This window comes from Salminus brasiliensis, chromosome 15 (assembly GCF_030463535.1).
Source record: "Salminus brasiliensis chromosome 15, fSalBra1.hap2, whole genome shotgun sequence".
NCBI classification, from domain to species: Eukaryota; Metazoa; Chordata; class Actinopteri; order Characiformes; family Bryconidae; genus Salminus; species Salminus brasiliensis.
The window spans coordinates 35607926-35630138 of record NC_132892.1 but is presented as its reverse complement, the minus strand read 5'-3'; the positions used below and the strand labels follow the sequence as shown (position 1 = coordinate 35630138).

The 22213-nt window shown below is 39.8% G+C and overlaps 2 protein-coding genes across 2 annotated transcripts; both read left to right on the top strand.

Moving 5' to 3' along the window:
• Positions 1 to 86: 86 nt before the first annotated feature.
• Positions 87 to 5687, top strand: LOC140536219 (uncharacterized). Its single transcript, XM_072657935.1, has 3 exons — positions 87 to 549; positions 2429 to 3032; positions 3477 to 5687. The coding sequence occupies exons 1-3, from the start codon at positions 340 to 342 to the stop codon at positions 4412 to 4414; spliced, it is 1752 nt and encodes a 583-aa protein (XP_072514036.1). The 5' UTR covers positions 87 to 339; the 3' UTR covers positions 4415 to 5687.
• Positions 5688 to 8533: 2846 nt separating this feature from the next.
• Positions 8534 to 20526, top strand: LOC140535615 (uncharacterized). Its single transcript, XM_072657011.1, has 13 exons — positions 8534 to 8655; positions 11674 to 11723; positions 11818 to 11842; positions 13377 to 13445; positions 14013 to 14102; positions 14934 to 15002; positions 15187 to 15270; positions 17174 to 17269; positions 17363 to 17446; positions 18995 to 19072; positions 19374 to 19460; positions 19576 to 19689; positions 20522 to 20526. The coding sequence occupies exons 1-13, from the start codon at positions 8583 to 8585 to the stop codon at positions 20524 to 20526; spliced, it is 924 nt and encodes a 307-aa protein (XP_072513112.1). The 5' UTR covers positions 8534 to 8582.
• The last annotated feature ends 1687 nt before the right edge of the window (positions 20527 to 22213 follow it).

The window sequence follows — 22213 nt, the reverse complement described above, 5'->3', positions numbered from 1 at the left end:
GTTATGATCTATTATTTACATGGCTACGTCATGCCTACGTCAGCGCCGGCGGCCGCGCAGGCGCACTTCTCCTCAGTGAGCTTTAATGGCGAGCGTGCGGCTGAGAGCAGAAGATCCTCTCCAGTGAACTGATCTCTGCTCGGATCTCTGCTCGGATCTCTGCTCGGATATCTGCTCCGTCCCGCACACAAGCAGCTGCTCTGCCACACCCCCCGGTCCAGCCCGGTCCAGCCCGGTCCAGCCCGGTGCAGCCCGGTCCAGCCCGGTGCAGCTGCACCAGTGGAGAGCTCCTTCCCCCTCCTATTGTTATTGTTGTGTCTCCTCCAGCTGAGCAGCAGCATGGCCAGCTCACACCTGCACCCCAAACTGGACCTGCACCTGCGGCCACCAGCACCTGAGACCACCAGCAGCAAGTCCACCGGCACTGACCTGTCCATGGAGGACATCAGACACCTGGAGGACCTGCAGAGGGAGATCAGACAGCTGAGGGAGGAGGTGGCGCTGCTGGAGGCCAAGCTGAGGCTGAAGGAGGGTGGAGGAGAGGCTCAGGTCAGATATCACACTGCCATCACTACAGAGGATATTTAATACAGCTGTGGAGCCCTTACTTCATCACCAGTCAGAAATATGTAATAAATCAAACAATAATCGGGGTGTTTGATTGTAAAGGCTCTTTTCTGAACCTCAGGACCTACTGTACGCACTATACCGTTAAAATATATACAACAAATATCAGTTAATGAGGCCGGATCCGTTCAGCTCTTTACAGTCTGATCAGCAGCGTATGGGATTGTGTGGATTCTTTTAATGGAGGCCTGTGTGTAAATCGAATGTATTTAAATGAATGAAATATATAATTATGTTATTATAATATATTATATATTGTTATGATAATAATGGGCAGTATGCCGATATTTTATCGTATCGTGATATACAATAAGCTTTTTTGATAAGCTTTTAAATATTGTGATTATAGTATTTCTACCATATCGCCCAGCCCTGCTTTCATCTTAATTTTTCACAGACTGGTGTTTTGAAACTATCCCTATATACTCTTAAACTATATATATAAATATATGCACATAAGACCACTATATTTATTAGGGCTGGGCGATATGGTAAAAATACTACATCACAATATTTAAAGAATATTTATCATGATACACGTAATCACAGATTAAACATATCAGGATCAGCAGATTCTCAAACACTACTCTTCAGATCCTCTCCCACACTGAACACAGTGATTTCTGCTAGAGCTGGGCGATATGACCATATTTTATCGTATTGTGATACTTTTTGTTATGGTGATAATAATAAGCTTCTCTAATCATATGGAGGAGACTGTTATTACTGCTTAATAAACACTGATCAGCTGCAGGGTTCATTACTAACAGTGTAATTAGACTGAAGGCTTCATTAGATGAAGAGCAGCAGATGTTGAGTAGACATCACTGTATTCAGTACAGAGAGGATCTGAACTGTAGTTTATAAGAATCTGATACTGATGATTTTAATCTGTGATAAATATCACATATCACAAAAAAAGTCTTTAAATATTCTGATATAGTGTTTTTACCATATCGCCCAGCCCTAGTTTCTACTCTGCTGAACTTCATCTGATTACACCAGTCTGATCTCACTGTAATAAAACCTGCAGCGGATCAGTGATCATTAAGCACTGGCTGAATCTCCATATGATCAGAACATTATACTATCACGATAAAATGTATCACAATATCATCATATTGCCCAGCTCTAAAAAAAAAATAATATATATATATATATATATACATACAGCTCTTAATTTAAACATTAGTTTAAAATTAACAGACTTAATTAGGCTTAATTAAATTAAATCTGCATCTCTATGTGTCCTGCAGGCGTTTTCTTCCAGGTATTTCATCAGACAGGGCTGAATTAGCTGAATTTACAAACTATAAATGGCATAAAGTCCCAACAGTAATGTGAAAGACTAGTGGAGAGCCGGCCGAGACAGGAGAGCTGTGATTGGTGGTCGAGGGGATTTCTGAATGCTCTCAAAGTTCAGATATTAGTACTGTGTTCAAATCTGAATAATAACTTCTTTTATTATAATTATTATCATCATTTCTCTGCATTATTTGAGCAGCTGTTTTTGAGCAGTTGTCTGCTCATTTCTGCAAATAAATAAATAAATGCTCTAAATAATAATATTTTTATTAGGAATTTATATCAAATATTAAATATTAATATCCCTTAAACACACTGCCTATAAATAGTGAAAGCAGAGAAACTGATCATGTAGGGTGCTCTATTCATTTTTCCCGCAGCTGTATATAGTCTTATGTAAAAGTTTGTGCACCCCAGAGTGGTGTATGATTGTCCTCTAATCAGTCTATAACCCCATATAACACCCCCCCCCCCACCACCCCCCCTCTATCTCCAGCTAACCCCGGTCACCACACAGCGACGGGCTGGTTGTGGTGGAGACCCGAACCCGGAGGGCGTTCCCCGCCTGCCTCCACTCTTCAAGCCTGAACCGAACCCCAGAGTCCAGAAGAGCAGCAGCAGAACCGCGGAACAGCGCAGAGCCCAGGCGAAGCCGGCCGGACGAGGCGTTCCTCACGGCCTGACGAAAACAGAGCCGGTGGAACTGTCCCACTGCGTGTACGCTACAGGACTGAAGACCACCACGCCGGACACCCCCACGCTGTCTCTGCAGTGCTACACCGATTCAGAAGCTCAGGACATTGGACACGTGGATGCCGACGCTCTTCAGCAGGCGCCGAGCCTGTCCCTCCACTGCTACAGCGACCCACATCCTGGAGAAGCTCTGGATTCTGAGCTCAGCGGGGGGGAACCGGGTGGGCTGCAGGACTCGGGGGTTAAAACCGAGTCTGTCCTCTCTGGCTCTGACGACGGAGACCAGGGTGAGATGAAGACGTGTTCGGTGAGGCTGGTGGACTGCAAGGACATGCTGGAGGTGGACGGGAACGTGAAGGAAGAGGAGGAGCTGGATGGTTATCGTGAGGAAGACTTCATAGCGCCGGGTAAGCGTTACAGGGTCTAGGGTCTAGCGGTCCCACGGGCATCGGTCAGTACATAAGGTCAGTTCCAACCTCACAATCTGATGGGTTGAGAAGCGCTCTAACCGTGCTGGTACTTGCGTTGAGAGCACAGCCCTTCACTCTAAAACCGTATCACACTGACTGTGTACCAACAATGAGACAGTGGGTCAAAATGACCCGTCATCCACCAAATTCACCTACAAATGGGAATAACCTTAGGTTTTCTCTAATGCATGTAATATAAATGCATGCGTTTGTAGTCCGCTGGGTTAACGCAGGCTAGAGAGTGGTTACCATTGTCTTCAGTTGTGGAATCTGACAGTATTACGCCATTAGTATGAAATTCAGGGCTTCTTTGATTGGTTCTGTTTATTTTAGTGACGTATAAACACACCATCATAACCCGCTTTCTCCTCTCTCTGTAAGCTGAAGACGTGGCCATGCAGGAGGACAGCAGACCTTCAACGTCTGACGACAGCATCTACGGTCCAGGAACCTGCCTGAGTGGACCGATGACCTCGCACTTCATCACAGACGAGCACTTCAACGGGTACATGGATAAGGAGGAGCCGTGTTCTTGCTTCTGGTGTGGAAAGCGGTTCCTCTCACCTTCCATGCTCAGAATACACCTGAGTACACACGAGTACGCTGAGGAAGGTTCTCCGGCTCCAGCTGCTTCCTCAGCGAAGGTTCTCCAGCTCCAGCTCCACGGTAAAGAGCTCCCTGTCAGAGACAAGCTGTACCCGTGCATTCACTGCGGGAAAACCTTCACCGACTTGTCGCACTGCAAAAGCCACGAGAAAATTCACACCGGAGAAGGACCGTACAGGTGCAACCAGTGTGGGGTCTCCTTCGCCTTCCTGTACGGCCTCCAGAACCACCAGAAAGAACACGCTGAAGAACCCGGAGCCGTCCCGAAGCCTTACCAGTGCTCCTTCTGCCAGAAGCAGTTCGCCACAAAAGCCACCCTCATAATTCATCAGAGAGTGCACACCGGAGAGAGGCCCTACCAGTGCTTCTTCTGCGACCAGGCCTTCACCAGGTCGGACAGGCTGAAAGAGCACGAGAGGATTCACACTGGAGAGAAGCCCTACCAGTGCAATTCCTGCGGGAAGCAGTTCTCGCAGTCTGCGTCCTTCAGGACTCATCAGAGGATTCACACCGGCGAGAAGCCGTACAGCTGCTCCACCTGTGGAAAACAGTTCTCGGACTTAACGGGGCTCCGAACCCACGAGAGACAGCATACTGGAGAGAAGCCATATCACTGCTTTCAGTGCGGGAAGAGCTTCGCCCAAGCCTCCAACCTCAGAGCCCACCACAAGAGACACGCCACCGAACAGAACCCACTGATGTTCTCAATCTGACCACGTTCTCCCATTTCCTAACGGTTCTCTGCTTTAACAGTTCAGAAGAACAGAGTCAGTCAGAGCGGAGGTTTGGTGGGTGTGAAAGGCTCGGTTCTAGATAACCTCACCCCGTCAGAACACAGTGTTCTACAGTGGAGGTGAAGGGAAGCAGACGTCTGAAGCTCTACTAAAAGCTCCTCACAGAGCTCTTCACGTAATGGAGATGAAGACGCTGCCTGATGCCTGAGACACGGTTCTACCAGAGTTCTGAGAAGAGTTCGGCTCTAGAACCTGCTTTTAAAATCAGATCATTAAAATGGTGGAGGGATACATGCTGCAGGGTGTAGTGCGGCTACAGAAAGTAGTCCCTAAAGAAAACTGCATTAGTTCAGATTCTCTATTCACTATTTTACCTTCATCATCATCATCATCATTCCATATAAAACTCAGAAGACTCGTGTAGCTGCACTGGTCGGTTTGGATAGAAAATAAATTATGGGTTGTATCTGTGTTGTAGTCATGGCAACCAATGCCTGCTTCCATTCACCACCACTAAGAGATCAGAGTGGGTCAGTTTCTCTACAGTGAAGCTCAGATTCACACAGAACCCCCGACTCTAAATAAACTCTTCTCACAGTCTGAGCTTTGGAGGAATTTTGGAAATTTGGTGGAATTTCCCTTTCTGGGAATTAAACGTGTTTAATTAGAAATTGGTAGAGGGATGTTAGAACCTACTCCCAGTTAATAGTGAAAGAAGGAAAAGTAGGTACAGAAGTAAAGAGCAGTAGATCCAAAAGCAAGAAAATACATACTGGACTTGAAGGAATCGGTTCAGTTAGATGGAACAGTGCTGACTCAAGCACTGGCTGATAGATTTGGCTGGTATACAGTTGATACCAGGGTATGTTTAGAATCAGACGTCATGTTTAGCCACTGTTTTTATTTACATACAGTTTATAAATACAACTCTTCTGTTTTGCTCAACAGATTCAGAAATGTATACCTGTGTGAAAATGATATAATGAACACATAATAATATGATTTTAATGTTGGGTTATAAATTTGAAATCTCTTCTGTTCTCTTGTTCTGTCTGAACTCTTATCTAGTACTGTTTTGTTCCAATTTCATTCAGTTTGCTTCAGAACTTGAAGCCTGTATTTACAGGATCAGATATTTTCTCACTCTAATTCAGTTATATTCACTGAGAGTATAACGTCCCAGTTTAGCAATGTTAATATTCCCACTGTTCCCATTCAGAATGTGAAGTATAAAAATGTTGAGATACCAAAATGGATAAAAATAATAAAAAAAGTTTCATTTTCAAAGTATCAATTTCATGTCATCAATGTTTCATGTTGTTCTTTATCCAATAATGTCCTGTAGTAAACTATAGTGTATAGTAGTGTATAATACTGGTGTAGTGTCCTGTAGTAAACTATAGTGGTGTATAATACTGGTGTAGTGTCCTGTAGTAAACTATAGTGGTGTATAATACTGGTGTAGTGTCCTGTAGTGAACTATAGTGGTGTATAATGCTGGTGTAGTGTCCTGTAGTGAACTATAGTGGTGTATAATACTGGTGTAGTGTCCTGTAGTAAACTATAGTGGTGTATAATACTGGTGTAGTGTCCTGTAGTAAACTATAGTGATGTATAATACTGGTGTAGTGTCCTGTAGTAAACTATAGTGATGTATAATACTGGTGTAATCTATAATACTGGTGTAGTGTCCTGTAGTAAACTATAGTGATGTATAATATGGGTGTAGTGTCCTGTAGTGAACTATAGTGGTGTATAATGCTGGTGTAGTGTCCTGTAGTGAACTATAGTGGTGTATAATGCTGGTGTTGTGTCCTGTAGTGAACTATAGTGGTGTATAATACTGGTGTAGTGTCCTGTAGTAAACTATAGTGGTGTATAATACTGGTGTAGTGTCCTGTAGTAAACTATAGTGATGTATAATACTGGTGTAATCTATAATACTGGTGTAGTGTCCTGTAGTAAACTATAGTGATGTATAATATGGGTGTAGTGTCCTGTAGTAAACTATAGTGGTGTATAATACTGGTGTAGTGTCCTGTAGTAAACTATAGTGGTGTATAATACTGGTGTAGTAAACTATAGTGGTCTACTACAGGACACTACACCAGTATTAGGGGTCTTTGACGCTTCATGTTATTTCTTCTTTCTTCTCTGTCTCTGTTCTTTATTAAGTAATAATTATGTAAAGCTGCTTTGTGACGACAACAGTTGTAAAAAGCGCTATACAAATAAATTTGACTTGACTTGACTATTATACACCACTATAGTTTACAACAGGACACTACACCAGTATTATACACTACTATAGTTTACTACAGGACACTACACCAGTATTATACACCACTATAGTTTACTACAGGATACTACACCAGTATTATACACCACTATAGTTTACAACAGGACACTACACCAGTATTATACATCACTATAGTTCACTACAGTACACTACACCAGTATTATACACCACTATAGTTTACTACAGGACACTACACCAGTATTATACACCACTATAGTTTACTACAGGACACTACACCAGTATTATACACCACTATAGTTTCCTTACATAGGTGTTCTCGTCCAGGTGGGAGAGGGCAATGTCTGTAAAGACTCCAGCTAGCTGACTGGCCTGTCCACATACTTATGGATCAGACTGTTAATTACCCACAATAAATGGCTGTTAATGTTAATGTGAGTGGTTCCTGTATTTTGCCAGGCTGTGTCATTAGGCCATTGTGACATTCCACCTTATCTGACAGATCGGTTCTTGGTGTAACACAGGTTTCACTTTTCAGACAATCTGTGAGAGAGAGATTACAACTGTAAGGCTTATGCAACAGGGTCAAGTTCACGCTTGGTTTAGCTACACCCGTCCTAAAATTACATTTTGTGTTTCTTGACATGAAAGATTCTGGTTGATGAATCTGGAGCCATTGTGTCGTGGAAAGCATCCCCAGAAGAGTGAAGGCCGTCGGAGTCACAAACCTGGGCCAACTCTGTATTAATGACCATGGGTTTGGAACGAGAGGTCCAGGGACGACACAGTCAGGGGATGTGATGGCCAGGTGTCCGTTGTTTTTTGTCCATATCCACTATATAGGCAAAAGTATTGGGACACCTGCTCAATCAAGGGTATTAAAAGATGTATCATATCTCTCTACTGTTCACGGAAGAAGGCTTCCTACTAGATTCTTGAGAAACATTGCTGTATGGATTTGATTGACTGCATTTAGTGAGGTCAGGATGTTGGATGATGATCAACACCCCACCTCATTATCTTCAAATCCCCAACTCATCCCATCCAAAAGTACTGGATGGAGCTCCTCCACCATCATTCCAGAGAACACAGCTCCTCCACTGCTCCACAGCTCCTCAATGCTGGGGGGCTTTATACCCCTCTAGCCCACACCTGGCATTATTAGGCAGCAGGGAGCCAATAGGGTCATGATGTTGATCTGCAGCTTAAAGTAGGTAAAGTAAGTTGGAAGGGGTGTCCACAAACATTTGGACTTGTTGCGCAGTGGTCTGTGCTGCTTGGTGAAAAGAGGTACGTGATCTTGGTGGTTCCATCAAGAGTCTAACCTCATCCATGACCTTAATGAGGGGTTGGATTAGATGGGAAAACAACAAAAAACAGGCATAGACCATGCAGCGCAGATGTACTCCAGCACCACAGTCACAGCGGGTCATGTGGGTGTTTTTTAATATATGGCCCGCTATTGCCTCACATGATGTTTACAAATGCCAATAGTTAGCAAGAAGAGCCATGACCAAAAGTGGCCTACATCCGTGTGCTATCTGGGCAGTGTGTTTGAGTTGCAGTTCCAGAGTAAACAGTGTTGTTGTAAACACTGACCACCAGCTGCTGTTCCATGAAAGCCTCACTGAGACAGAAAGCCGTTTGGACAGCTCACCACGGTGCTGACAGGAGATGACCTTGAAGATGACCAAGTCATCTAACAGGAACCTGACAATTGGGCAATAAGTGGCGGGTATTGCAGCTGTCTAATAACACGTAGTGCAGAGTAACGGACCGGCATGGTTATGTAACACCGCGGGACAGGAGGGCAGGCGGTACAGTGGGATACAAAAGCCCCAGCTGAGGAGGACAGTGGTGTAGAGTCGAGAGTCCGTCACGGATGCAGTCATGGGCTGGATTCAGCTGCTCCTGCTCTGTTCTCTGTGGTCCTCCTTCATTTGCTCCTCCGTGGCCCTCAGTGGTAAGACTGCTCTACCATTTCATACACTACCTGTAGAACACTCACTCAGAAATATAAGATAATATCATTAATATCCAATATGAAGCTTTAATAACATTAATATCCAGTATAAAAATATAATAACATTAATATCCAGTATGAAGCTTTAATAACATTAATATCCAGTATAAAAATATAATAACATTAATATCCAGTATGAAGCTTTAATAACATTAATATCCAGTATAAAAATATAATAACATTAATATCCAGTATGAAGCTTTAATAACATAAATATCCACTATGAAGTTTATTAACATTAATATCCAGAATGAAGCTCTAATAATATTAATATCCAGAATGGTGTTCTAATAACAGTAATATCTAGTATGATTTTTATTAACATTAATATCCAGTATGAAGCTCTAAAACATTAATATCCAGTGCGATGCTCTAATACCATTAATATCCAGTATGATGTTTATTAACATTATTATCCAGTATGAAGCTTTAATAACATTAATATCCAGTATGAAGCTCTAATAGCATTAATATTCAGTATGAAGCTCTAATAACATTAATATACAGTATGAAGCTCTAATAGCATTAATATTCAGTATGAAGCTCTAATAACATTAATATACAGTATGAAGCTCTAATATCATTAATATCCAGTATGAAGTTCTATTAACATTACTATCCAGTATGAAGTTCTAATAGCATTAATATCCAGTATGAAGTTCTAATATCATTAATATCCAGTATGAAGCTCTAATAACATTAATATCCAGTATGAAGCTCTAATAGCATTAATATCCAGTATGAATCTCTAATAACATTAATATCCAGTATGAAGTTCTAATAGCATTAATATCCAGTATGAAGCTCTAATAACATTAATATCCAGTATGAAGTTCTAATAACATTACTATCATGTATGAAATTCTAATAGCATTAATATCCAGTATGAAGCTCTAATAACATTAATATCCAGTATGAAGCTCTAATAGCATTAATATCCAGTATGAATCTCTAATAACATTAATATCCAGTATGAAGTTCTAATAGCATTAATATCCAGTATGAAGCTCTAATAACATTAATATCCAGTATGAAGTTCTAATAACATTACTATCATGTATGAAATTCTAATAGCATTAATATTCAGTATGAAGCTCTAATAACATTAATATCCAGTATGAAGCTCTAATAACATTAATATTCAGTATGAAGCTCTAATATCATTAATATCCAGTATGAAGCTCTAATAACATTAATATTCAGTATGAAGCTCTAATATCATTAATATCCAGTATGAAGATCTAATAACATTAATATCCAGAATGAAACTCTAATAACATTAATATCCAGTATGAAGATCTAATAACATTAATATCCAGTATGATTTTTATTAACATTAATATCCAGTATGATTTTTATTAACATTAATATCCAGTATAAAGCTCTGATAACATTAATATCCAGTAGGAAGCTCTGATAACATTAATATCCAGTATAGTTTTTATTAACATTAATATCCAGTAGGAAGCTCTAATAACATTAATATCCAGTATGATGTTCATTAACATTAATATCCCGTATGAAGTTCTAATAACATTACTATCCAGTATGAAGCTCTAATAATATTAATATCCAGTATGAAGTTCTAATAACATTAATATCCAGTATGAAGCTCTAATAACATTAATATCCAGTATGAAGTTCTAATAATATTAATATCCAGTATGAAGCTCTAACAACATTAATATCCAGTATGAAGCTCTAAAAACATTAATATCCAGTATGATTTTTATTAACATTAATATCCAGTATGAAGCTCTAATAGCATTAATATCCAGTATGAAGCTCTAATAACATTAATATCCAGTATGAATCTCTAATAACATTAATATCCAGTATGAAGTTCTAATAACATTAATATTCAGTATGAAGCTCTAATATCATTAATATCCAGTATGAAGCTCTAATAACATTAATATCCAGTATGAAGCTCTAATATCGTTAATATCCAGTATAAAGATCTAATAACATTAATATCCAGAATGAAACTCTAATAATATTAATATCCAGTATGAAGATCTAATAACATTAATATCCAGTATGATTTTTATTAACATTAATATCCAGTATAAAGCTCTGATAACATTAATATCCAGTATAAAGCTCTAATAGCATTAATATCCAGTATGAAGCTTTAATAGCATTAATATCCAGTATGAATCTCTAATAACATTAATATCCAGTATGAAGTTCTAATAGCATTAATATCCAGTATGAAGCTCTAATAACATTAATATCCAGTATGAAGTTCTAATATCATTAATATTCAGTATGAAGCTCTAATATCATTAATATCCAGTATGAAGCTCTAATAACATTAATATTCAGTATGAAGCTCTAATATCATTAATATCCAGTATAAAGATCTAATAACATTAATATCCAGTATGAAGATCTAATAACATTAATATCCAGTATGATTTTTATTAACATTAATATCCAGTATAAAGCTCTGATAACATTAATATCCAGTATAAAGCTCTGATAACATTAATATCCAGTATAAAGCTCTGATAACATTAATATCCAGTATAGTTTTTATTAACATTAATATCCAGTAGGAAGCTCTAATAACATTAATATCCAGTATGATGTTTATTAACATTAATATCCAGTATGAAGTTCTAATAACATTAATATCCAGTATGAAGTTCTAATAACATTAATATCCAGTATGAAGCTCTAATAGCATTAATATCCAGAATGAAGCTCTAATATCATTAATATCCAGTATGAAGCTCTAATAATATTAATATCCAGTATGAAGCTCTAATAACATTAATATCCAGTATGAAGCTCTAATAACATTAATATCCAGTATGAAGCTCTAATAACATGACATATGTTTTTATGTAAATATAGTGTTGTGCTGTGTGGCACTTAGAAACATGTTATTTTGTAATGTTTGTTTGTTTGTTTGTTTGTTTGTGTGTTTATTCATTAATTTGTTCATTCTAGTGCCAATGCCTGGAGATCTACCGATACATGAAGAAGATGAGACTGTAGAGGTAAGTGTGATTGTTAGTCAGTGTAATGAACTGAATTCATACTGGATAAGCACTAACAATCCTGTTGTTTTTCTTTTTGTCCACCTTCACTCAGACTACATACAAACAGCTCTGTAATGGTGAGTAGATGAATTTAAAGAGATAGAACCCACATTTCAACTCCTAACAACAGTGGAACCTTCTTCTTCTATCCAAAGAACCAGACATAGCATCCGAATGGTTCTTCGAGCTGTCATGGTTCTAAACAGAACCACTGATTTCACTAGAGAACCCTTATTTACTTACTAAGCAGCGTAAGTGATAAAACAAGCCAAAGTCCAAATACTTATGATAAATAACTACTATATAAACACCACCATTCCTGTACAGCTACATCCAAAGCCCTGAGGGTTCTGTACAGCACGGAAACAGGTCCACAATAGTGGAACCTTTGTTGGTGCTATATAGAACCATGTATAACTATGTTTTTTTTATGCAATCAGTCAAAGAACTATTTAAGCAATAATAGCTGTTCTTTAAGTTCTCATATAAATATACACTGTTTTGGGAAAATAAATATATGTATATATAGATATATATTTAACTAACCAATTTTTATACATATATTTCCACAAAACAGAGTCCTTATGTGCACTTATCTGCAGATCTCATTATCGCCTATATTTTTCTGTATTACCTATATTGTTCTAGATTTTAAGATGGATCTTATAAAGGTTCAGTGCAAATATAATAATAATAATAATAATAATAATAATAATAATAATAATAATAATAATATAATACAATATAATGATATAATTATAATAATAATATACTACTACTACTACTAATATTAATAAAAATAATATACTACTACTAGTAGTACTACTACTAATAATATACTATAATATAATATATTATCATTATATAATTATAATAATATACTACTACTACTACTAATAATAATAATAATATAGCAATAATAATAATAATAATAATAATAATAAGAAGAAGAAGAAGAAGAAGAAGAAGAAACATTATTTTCTTTACCTAAATGGATCAGAATTAGAATTAAAGGGTACTGTATTTTTTACACAATTAAAAAATTAACAACTATGTGGAGCTTGAGAACTCAGGGGTCAAATACATACGGGAGAATAATTAGAACTCAGAAAGGTCCAGAAACCAGAATCTGCTGAGCTCAGGAAATTCTGCTCACTTTCAATTAAATTCTAATCAATTTTATTTATTTATTTGATTGATTTATTTAGGCTTTTCACAATGAATGTTCTCCCAGAGCAGCTTTACAGAGACCCGGGTCCGAGCCTCTTTTGGGTCAAAGAGGGGAACCCGTCCTCCTCTGCTCGGCTCCGGATCATAACAATAACAAAGGAATAGCAAAACAGGAATAAATCCCACTAAAGGCTTCTCAGGGGGCGGAGTCATCCGACTGTGATTGACATGTCTTTATGTAAACCTGCAGGCTGGTCTGTGGAGGCCTAGCTGAGGAGGAACAGCCCGTACACCTGTCTGTCTGAACCGGTGTGAATAGTCAGAGTGTGATAGCCTGCAGTGTCAGGATAAGAGCTCAGTCTCAGTGTTTGCTGCTTCAGTGAAGGGAGTGACGTGCTGGCGTTGATCTGAGGGTGTGGACTGGTCTGCTCTCTGCTGCAGGTATTGAGGTGGAGCTGAAGGACTGCAACGACAGGCTGACGGCGAAGAATACATACACCCTTACCGTTGGTGAGCCCAGCTGACACTACCTTTATTCATGCATCAGGACCCTGGTAACCCTCCGGCTGCAGGGCTAACTGACCCTTTTTAAAGATGCAGAAAGAGATGATGAATATTTAAAGTGAAGGTCAAACAGCGAGGGTCAACAGCCATCAACTACTAGACACATTCATATTAATGGGAGGGAGGAGAGGAGCCAAATCTGCAAGGCCAGGTCTAAATACATAAGAATAAATAAAGCCTGATGTACTGAAAACCACAACGTCACCATTTTTAGTTAGAAATTAGTGGATTATTATAAATAAACAGTGATTTGTAAGGAGGGAATAAGTGAATATGGATTACATGAATATTAATTGATTAATTGCTAAAGGCAAGAACTGTCAAATTGACCCTAGAACAGTGTAACCCCTCCTTGCTCAGGGTTCAACTAAGCATTTTTGGGTTCTGCAGATCGAATCTCATGGTTTAGGTTCATTTCCAGCTCCTCAAGCCACAACTGAAACCTCATATCTTTGCAATGGTAACTTCAGAAAAGAAGGAAGCCCTGTTTAACCCTGCTGTGTCCCTCTGCAGAGAAGGAGGTCTTCCTTCTGAAGAGGCAGCTGAGACAGCTGAAGATTGAGTGCATGGGTTCAATTAATGCGGCTAAGATGCAGATCTCAGGTACGTCATCACTCTGGTTGTGTGTGAGGGGATGGACAGTAGAGTGGTAAACAGCCCGATGCAGAAGCTCGAATAGGACGGTTTTCTGCACATTTTAGACTCAATCTCTGTTAATTTACTACATTTACTAAAGTGTTAGAAGAGGATGAAGCGTAAGATGTGGAATACACCATGTTTTACTGTTCTTGAGTTTTGATACATGCAGGAAATAAACAGTAGTCGTGTGTTGAAAGGTGCAGAAGTGCGTCTCTATATTTACATTTATGGTATTTTAGCTGAAGCTCTAATCCAGAGCGACTTACAAGGTTACTCGTATTACAGAGGAGGGCCAATGTAGTGTTAGGACTCTCGCCCAAGGACCCTTATTGTAGCGCAGGATAGCCACCCAGCCCGGGAATCGAACTGGCAGGTAGTGGTGTCATCTGTCGCACCACACTAACCATATATTTATATATATATAGTATAAGGCTTATTTACCCGTACAGATCAGGTGGAAGACAATATTGATTGGGAAGTTGTGGTATTCTGTCCTGCAGTACTGTATCGATCCTCAGAAACACAGTATTGATTATTAATTAATAGTTTAGATGTAAAGATTGGAGTCTGACAGTGGTTCATTTAGTGTAGTGTTTAAACCCCAACCACTAGAGGGCAGTGTTGTACTCTGATTTGATGAAAATTCGATTTGAAAGGATTGCGATATATTTATACAGTATCATAATATCGCACCTCCTGCATCTTTAATACACATCACATCATCGGGGTCATCGCAGACTTTTGCTACAGCTGTGTACCATGAAGCTCAGACTGACTGCTGATTGCTTTGTGCAGCTCTCCAGGCTCAGCTGGACAGTCTGCTGAAGCAGCTGGGAACTAAAACCACAGGTCCTGCTAAAGAAGGTATGTAGAACATCAGTGTGTGAGTTGGCACAGTGTGTACATACAGAGATTATACAGCTGTGTGTCAACACCTGGGTCAGCCACCTGAAATCAGCTGAACTCACTTGTAACAGGAGGCATCTACAAACCTTTGGACTTGTGATGGATGGTAGTATGGTTTTAACCCTGAGTTTGTTTTCCACAGTCCTGGTCATTCTCCAGAAGTACATCGACATGAAGAAGCTGGAGGTGGAAATCACGGTGGAGAGGGACGATACTAAGATCACAAGTGAGTTCCAGCAGTAGCCCAGAACAGAGCAGTGGGATGTCAGTGGTAGTCAACCTTCACTTAATATTCAGAAAATATGGATGGTGGTGTTTGGAGTAGGATGGTGGTATTCAGAGTGGGAAGGTGGTGTTTGGTGGAGAATGATGGTGGTTAGTGAAGTATGATGAGTGTTTGGTGGAGTATGATGGTGTTTAGTGGAGTATGATGGTATTAAGTGGAGAATGATGGTGTTTAGTGGAGTATGATGGTGTTTAGTGGAAAATGATGGTATTTGGTGGAGTATGATGATGTTTAGTGGAAAATGATGGTATTTGGTAGAGTATGATGATGTTTAGTGGAGTATGATGGTGTTTAGTGGAGTATGATGGTGTTTTGTGGAGAATGATTGTGTTTAGTGGAGAATGGTGGTGTTTAGTGGTGTATGATGGTGATTAGTGGAGTATGATGATGTTTAATGGAGTATGATGGTGTATGATGATGTTTAATGGAGAGTGATGGTGTTTAGTGGAGTATGATGGTGTGTAGTGGAGAATGATGGTGTTTAGTGGAGTATGATGGTGTTTAGTGGAGTATGATGATATTAAGTGGAGAATGATGGTGTTTAGTGGAGAATGATGGTGTTTAGTGGAGTATGATGGTGTATGATGGTGTTTGGTGGTGTATGATGATGTTTAATGGAGAGTGATGGTGTTTAGTGGAGTATGATGGTGTGTAGTGGAGAATGATGGTGTTTAGTGGAGTATGATGGTGTTTAGTGGAGTATGATGGTATTAAGTGGAGAATGATGGTGTTTAGTGGAGTATGATGGTGTTTAGTCGAGTATGATGGTGTTTAGTGGAGTATGATGGTGTTTAGTGGAGAATGATGGTGTTTAGTGGAGAACGATGGTATTGGGTGGAGTATGATGATGTTTAGTAGAGTATAATGGGGTTTAGTGGAGAATGATGGTGTTTAGTGGAGAGTGATGGTGTTTATTGGAGAATGATGGTGTTTAGTGGAGAATGATGGTGTGTAGTGGAGAATGATGGTGTTTGGTGAAGTATGATGGTGTTTAGTGGAGTATGATGGTATTAAGTGGAGAATGATGGTGTTTAGTGGAGTATGATGGTGTTTAGTGGAGAATGATGGTGTTTAGTGGAGTATGATGGTGTTTAGTCGAGTATGATGGTGTTTAGTCGAGTATTATGGTGTTTAGTGGAGTATGATGGTGTTTAGTCGAGTATGATGGTGTTTAGTCGAGTATGATGGTGTTTAGTCGAGTATGATGGTGTTTAGTGGAGTATGATGGTATTAAGTGGAGAATGATGGTGTTTAGTGGAGTATGATGGTGTTTAGTGGAGTATGATGGTGTTTAGTCGAGTATGATGGTGTTTAGTCGAGTATTATGGTGTTTAGTGGAGAATAATGGTGTTTAGTGGAGAATGATGGTATTGGGTGGAGTATGATGATGTTTAGTGGAGTATGATGGTGTTTAGTCGAGTATGATGGTGTTTAGTCGAGTATGATGGTGTTTAGTGGAGTATGATGGTATTAAGTGGAGAATGATGGTGTTTAGTGGAGTATGATGGTGTTTAGTGGAGAATGATGGTGTTTAGTGGAGTATGATGGTGTTTAGTCGAGTATGATGGTGTTTAGTCGAGTATTATGGTGTTTAGTGGAAAATGATGGTGTTTAGTGGAGAATGATGGTGTTTAGTGGAGAATGATGGTGTTTAGTCGAGTATTATGGTGTTTAGTGGAGAATAATGGTGTTTAGTGGAGAATGATGGTATTGGGTGGAGTATGATGATGTTTAGTAGAGTATAATGGGGTTTAGTGGAGTATGATGGTGTTTAATAGAGTATGATGGTGTTTAGGTCTGTGCTACGTCTTTAAGATACGTTGTGTCCTCCTCTTCTCTGCAGACCTGGAGCAGCAGCTGAATGCGCTGAAAGCTGAGCTGAATGATAAGAGTCTGAATCTGACGGCGTCGAAGTGCCAGGCCGGCGACAGCAGCCAGAGTAAGGGTCAGCGTCTGTCTCTGACTGTTTGCTCAGTCACCGGTCCAGAGTAACACAGAGCTGCTTCTCTTCCCTTTCCTCTTTTCTGAGCAGTGTTGGAGATAAGCAAGCTGCAGGAGGCCATAGATAATCTGCGGAGAGGAAGTGTTGACTCTGCACAGTCACAGCGGCTCGCCGGTGGGTAACATGAAGGGGCATCTGCTCCCGGCCCAGCTGGGGACCAGAAAGTCTTGTCCTCAGATTCCAGGTTGGCCTCATATATATGAATGTCCACCAGGGTCAGTGATGGGACCAGGAGGGGTAAAGCATGGGCCCAATCTGGGTTGAACACTGCACATGGTGGACCTAGATATGGGACGTATGTAAGATTAAGGTGGGCTGTAACGATGGGGACCATTTAGGGGGATCCAGTAACAACACATGTACAAACCCACTCAGAGCCCATGCCCACCTGGAGCCCACCTACTTCATGTTCCACTCATGTGGGCTGATGTTTATCTGAAGTTTCGATTCGTGGATGTTCATGTGTGTTAGATGTGTAGAAGACAGCTCTGAAAGTTCTGACTGAGCATGACCAGGTTTCTCAACAGCTTCTTAGCGTAAAGATTATCTGAACTTGAGTGAGAGAGTGCTCAGTGTGATGCTCGCTCTACCATTATGAACTATTGATAAAGGTCACTGTTAGTAGTGTCAGTAGTGATGGTGAGAGTATTGAGAGTAATGATGGTTAATAGTGTTAAGAGTAGAGATGCAAAATCTGTGTGTTTGACAAAGTGAAGCTACTTCAGTTTTGGCCAATATATTTGATTTATTTTAATATATTTTAATTGTTTTATTTTGAATTTGAATGCTGTGTCTTGCAGCATTGTTTATTTTTAGTGACAAATAAATAGCTTTAGAAATAAATTTGAAATTAATTTAGTACATTTATATCTCTGTGTTAATTTGATATATTTTGTTTTACCAAGTTAGTAAAGTAAAGTCAATCCACATGGTAAGGTATACAGTTTATTAATTCAGCAACGGTATCAGATCTGTATTGAGTATCGGCCGATATGTAAAGTTTATATATCAGTATCGGTATCGGAACTGAAAAAGTCGGATCGGTGCATCCCTAGTTAAGAGTCAGTCCTTAGACAGTCATTACACAGATAGCAGTGGCAGGAGGGTGGGCAGTTTTTATGGTAGAGTTAACTGCACCTTATTTTACTCATTCAGATTTCTTTTACGAGGCCAAACAGTAGCAGGACTGTCTCTCTGTTTCCTGGATTTTTTTGAAGCTAAGCACAATTTCTAAACCAAAAACAGAAACATCCCTCAACAGCATCAACAGTTCAGAGGTTAAAACGTCTCAAAGGTAGAAATTCAGGGTCAGTCTGAATTCAGTGGAAATCAGCTTCAATCATTAAATTAAATATCATTACAATTTCATTTAAAACTAATATTTACTGAAAACACTGAATAAATCTGAGCTGTTACAAAGTGGACTTTTATTCTGTAGAACGTAGAGTTAAATAAAATTACTGCTGGCATAATAGAGCATTTCTATTGGTCCATTCATCATATGATTCTGATACAGTGTAAAGAACAACTGTCAGATTCACACTATAGAAATGTGAAAAGCTTAGCAGATCAAAGACAACACACACACACACACACACATATATATATATGGAATATAATATAGCTCTTTTCTTTCTATGTCTCTCTATGTTACTGGTTTAGAATTAGAGAGACAACTAGCGGAGAAGCTCAAAAAGCTGGATGGAGCTGGTGGTGATGGTGGTGGTACTTCTACACAAGGTTAGTTTGGATGGAATGAACTCAGGCCAGAGTTTCTTTACTTTATCTTTATATTTTTACCTGTAAATGATGAAAAGCTGCAGAACAGCTCTAACACCCTGCTTCAACCAATCACCCAGCTTCATTAAGATCATCAGGGTGTGGTTAAATTACCCTAACTCCACCCCTAAACCTTTAATTACAATAAATTCAACCTGTTATTTCACAATTTAATACCAGACAGGTCCTATTTAATGTGTGTGTGTGTTTGTGTGTGTGTGTGTGTGTGTGTGTGTGTGTGATTGTGATGATGTGATTTTAGTAACAGTGATCATTAAAGACCAAGAGGATATTTTGGAAATCCAGAGGAGACTGGCTGTCCTGCTGAAGACCCAGACGGAGTTCTCTGGTGATGCTATAGATGATTAGTATAGATCTGATCAGGGGTCTTATCTGGAGGTCTGTGCTGTGTAGTTTAGCACTGTTTGATTTTCAGACCTGTGTGTGTTCTGTTTGCCTGCCAGCTCTTCAGGACCAGCTGAAGGTGAAGAAGACTCTGCTGTCTGATCTCAATGGGAAGAAAAAGAAGCATGGGACTAGCAGCACACTCAGTGAGCGGACCGCCGTCATATATCTCTGTATACAGAAGGAAAACTACAGTCGTAAACCCACCTCATTATTCAACTGCCTTTTGTTATATTATTACAGCTGTATGCATTCATATCCAACTAAACCCGTTTGAACTCAGTCCCAAACCTTTGGGGTAGAGTCTGAATCTATAAGTCATTTTATGCAGGGGTGTTTTAATCTGATCATAATGTTGCTGTTGTGAGGGTGAAATCTGATTGTGAGAGTGAGATCTGATTGTGAGGGTAAGATCTAATTGTGAGGGTAAGATCTAACTGTAAGGGTGAGATCTGATTGTGAGGGTGAGATCTGATTGTGAGAGTGAAATCTGATTGTGAGGGTGAGGTCTGATTGTGAGGGTGAGACCTGATTGTGAGGGTGAGACCTGATTGTGAGAGTGAGATCTGATTGTGAGAGTGAGATCTGATTATGAGGGTTAGATCTAATTGTGAGGGTGAGATCTGATTGTGAGGGTGAGATCTGATTGTGAGAGTGAGATCTGATTGTGAGGGTAAGATCTGATTGTGAGGGTGAGGTCTGATTATGAGGGTTAGATCTAATTGTGAGGATTAGATCTGATTGTGAGGGTGAGATAAGTAAGGGGGAGATCTGATTGTGAGGGTGGAATCTGATTGTGAGGGTAAGATCTAATTGTGAAGGTAAGATCTAATTGTGAGGGTGAGATCTGATTGTGAAGGTTAGATCTAATTGTTAAGGTTAGATCTAATTGTGAGGATTAGATCTGATTGTGAGGGTGAGATAAGTGAGGGTGAGATCTGATTATGAGGGTGAGACTGGAGTGTGAGGTGAGATCTAATTGTGAGGGTGAGATCTGATTGTTAGGGTGAGATAAGTGAGGGTGAGATCTGATTGCAAGGGTTAGATCTGATTGTGAGGGTGAGGTCTGATTGTGAGGGTGAGATCTGATTGCAAGGGTTAGATCTGATTGTGAGGGTGAGGTCTGATTGTGAGGGTGAGATCTGATTGTGAGGGTTAAATCTAATTGTGAGGGTTAGATCTAATTGTGAGGGTTAGATCTAATTGTGAGGCTTAGATCTGACTGTGAGGGTGAAATCTGATTGTGAGGGTGAGACTGGGTTGTGAAGGTGAGATCTGATTGTGAAGGTGAGGATTATATCTAATTGTGAGGGTGAGATCTGATTGTGAGGGTGAGATCTGATTGTGAGTGTGAGATAAGTGAGGGTGAGATCTGATTGTGAGGATTAGATCTAATTGTGAGGGTTAGATCTGATTGTAAGGGTTAGATTTGATTGTGAGGGTGAGATAAGTAAGGGGGAGATCTGATTGTGAGGGTGGAATCTGATTGTGAGGGTGAGATCTGATTGTAAAGGTAAAACTGGGGTGTGAAGGTGAGATCTGATTGTGAGGGTAAGATCTAATTGTGAAGGTAAGATCTAATTGTGAGCATGAGATCTGATTGTGAAGGTTAGATCTAACTGTCAAGGTTAGATCTAATTGTGAGGATTAGATCTGATTGTGAGGGTGAGATAAGTGAGGGTGAGATCTGATTATGAGGGTGAGACTGGAGTGTGAGGGTGAGATCTAATTGTGAGGGTGAGATCTGATTGTTAGGGTGAGATAAGTGAGGGTGAGATCTGATTGTGAGGGTTAGATCTGATTGTGAGGGTTAGATCTAATTGTGAGGCTTAGATCTGATTGTGAGGATTAGATCTGATTGTGAGGGTGAGATCTGATTGTGAGGATTAGATCTGATTGTGAGGATAAGATTTGATTGTGAGGGTGAAACCTGATTGTGAGGGTGAGATCTGATTGTGAGGGTGAGACTGGGTTGTGAAGGTGAGATCTGATTGTGAAGGTAAGATTTTATTGTGAAGGTGAGGATTATATCTAATTGTGAGGGTGAGATCTGATTGTGAGGGTGAGATCTGATTGTGAGTGTGAGATAAGTGAGGGTGAGATCTGATTGTGAGGATTAGATCTAATTGTGAGGGTTAGATCTGATAGTAAGGGTTAGATTTGATTGTGAGGATTAGATCTGATTGTGAGGATTAGATCTGATTGTGAGGGTGAGATAAGTAAGGGTGAGATCTGATTGCAAGGGTTAGATCTGAGTGTGAGGGTGAGGTCTGATTGTGAGGGTAAGATCTGATTGTGAGGGTTAAATCTAATTGTGAGGGTTAGATCTAATTGTGAGGGTTAGATCTAATTGTGAGGCTTAGATCTGATTGTGAGGGTGAGGTCTGATTGTGAAGGTAAGATTTGATTGTGAGGGTGAGATAAGTAAGGGTGAGATCTGATTGTGAGGGTAAGATCTGATTGTGAGGGTTAGATCTGATTGTGAGGGTTAGATCTAATTGTAAGGCTTAGATCTGATTGTGAGGGTGAGGTCTGATTGTGAGGCTTAGACCTGATTGTGAGGGTGAGATCTGATTGTGAGGGTTAGATCTAATTGTGAGGCTTAGATCTGATTGTGAGGGTGAGGTCTGATTGTGAGGGTGAGGTCTGATTGTGAGGGTGAGATCTGATTGTGATTGTGTTTGGCAGTAAGATTAA